Source organism: Buceros rhinoceros, unplaced genomic scaffold (assembly GCF_000710305.1).
Source record: "Buceros rhinoceros silvestris isolate BGI_N320 unplaced genomic scaffold, ASM71030v1 scaffold7376, whole genome shotgun sequence".
NCBI lineage: Eukaryota > Metazoa > Chordata > Aves > Bucerotiformes > Bucerotidae > Buceros > Buceros rhinoceros.
In genome coordinates this window covers 1-2,032 of record NW_010415710.1, presented here as the reverse complement: position 1 = coordinate 2,032, position 2,032 = coordinate 1, and the positions used below count along the sequence as shown (strand labels likewise).

The 2,032-nt window shown below is 41.6% G+C and overlaps 1 protein-coding gene across 1 annotated transcript in view; it reads right to left on the bottom strand.

The window, feature by feature from the left end:
* LOC104494651 (AP-1 complex subunit sigma-2) overlaps positions 1-1,619 on the bottom strand; it is an 18,388-nt gene extending 16,769 nt beyond the window's left edge. Inside the window, exon 1 of the mRNA XM_010137515.1 lies at positions 925-1,619. Within this exon, the coding sequence (XP_010135817.1) occupies positions 925-1,103 (179 nt within the window). The 5' untranslated portion in view covers positions 1,104-1,619. The remainder of the gene's footprint in view (positions 1-924) is intronic.
* Between the last annotated feature and the right edge of the window lie 413 nt (positions 1,620-2,032).

The window sequence follows — 2,032 nt, the reverse complement described above, 5'->3', positions numbered from 1 at the left end:
AAGAGTTACAAATTCTTCATTTCAGCTCCAGTTCCGATCTACCTTCAGAGAGAATACAACAATGTTTACTGCAGGGCACAAATTATTTACCATCTCAAAGAGAAAATAAGAATGCAAAACCTTCTGAAGTTTATAACTAACTAGGGAACGGAGATAACTCAAGGTTTCATAGCACCAGTTCTAGCAGCAAGAGATGCGGCCTGCCAAATCAGGATGAGGATTACTGCTATTTGTGGAGAAAATTATGTTCACATTGCTACACTGTAATACATTCTACACATCAGCACAGAACTAAAAAATACTTGCCAAATACTCCTAGAAAAGTTAGGGAATAACTGAGAAAGTAAACTACTGCAAAGAAATTATACAGCACGTCCACCAAAAGAAAGTAAGGATTTCTTCAATTAGGAGAAATGCCTTTTTGCATTCATAGCAAAAAAAATAATCAAAGTAATTAAAAAAACCCCAAAGTAGGTACTCTGAAAAATTATCTTATTTCTATGAGTCTTTAAAAGCAAGTTACATTTTCAGGTGACTTAGGAAGTCACAGCCTGGGGTAAACGTTTATAAAATTTAGTTCTTTATTACCAATCAAATCTTACATTCTTTGTATTTGTACGCAACTACATACTGCGTGAATCTAAACAGAGAGCCAAGAACCACCACTCCTGATGAAAGTAGAGGGAAACCTCATTTCTTTTCTTCAGCACATTTCTAGACGCATGAGTGCATTTGCTACACATGAATGATTCCTACTTGGTTATCAAATTAGATTCAAGGGAAGAGTGAGTCTTCTCTGTAACCAGCAGAGGGAAGGAAAAAAACCAACAAAACGAACAAAAAAAAAATCAACCATTATTTTCTTGCCACTTATCATGCTGTTTGTAATGTATGGCAATTACAAGGCTAGTGAGACAGAACAACCTTTTGTAGACAATCTTCAGGTCTCTCCATTCCAGGAAGCTGCACATTTTCGGTTTGCGGGCTAATACTGTTTGAACAAGTTCCCTTGTGATTTTCTTCTTTTCTTTGTCAGATAATGGGACATACCACTTCTGGAGTCTCAGTTTCCCCTGGCGACTAAAAAGCAACATAAACTGCATCTGTTGAATTAGAAGGAGAAAAAAAAAAGAATTAATCTCAGTCTCTTAGTTCTAAGATGATTTCTGTGAGGAAAACCAAACAGGAAGCAAGATAGCCATCCAAAGCCCTAACTACGCTATGTATTTCTATAGCGGTGTCAGACGTTACACAAGATTTGGAAGTACCAATAATACAAAGGATTCCGCTGGACGAGGCCAGTCAAAGGAAAGGTAGTAGAAAGCACAGACGAGTTTCATCAATGGATGGCAGAACCACCAGGTAGCAAGTGAACACACCCGAATTTCAGACAAACCGTGTCCAGCACCAGTATGGTTACATTTGCATTTACTACACCACATGACGAAAAAACCAGCACGGCAGTCTCCTCAAATACCCAAATTCATTTTCAATTCACCGAATTATAGCCTTACAGCAGGAGCAATTTGCACTTAAGATCTTTCTGAAAAGCACCAGAATACTTTAAAAGGCATTAAATCTCCCAACGGAGAGTCCTACAGCACAGAAAGCCCAGTCTTTTCTCACATTACACAAAAGGAGTAGAGATTAAGTGCTTTCCCCGCGGTCCTATGTTCCAAGTCTCGCTTCCTCTAAAGGAGTGATGGTGCAATTATATTTTAAGAGGAACTTGTCGGCTGTGTCTTCCAGCAGCTGTAACATTAAAGAAAATGGGTTTTCCTCCCCCCCTCCCTTTACTCGAAGTTGTACTGAGCTGAGGAAGTTTCCCAGGCAATATGACAGACATGAGATACAATGAGAAAGCCCAGCCGAGTCCCGGGCGTCAAGTCTGACCAGGGCCAGCACAGACGAGAGGCGGCAGCTGCAGCAACGGCTCCCGAAGCCCGGCGGCGCGGGGGCTCTCCCTCCGCGGGGGTAACCCTCAGAGCCTGCAGCCGCCCTAACCTCCGACCAGCACCTCGGCCACATCACC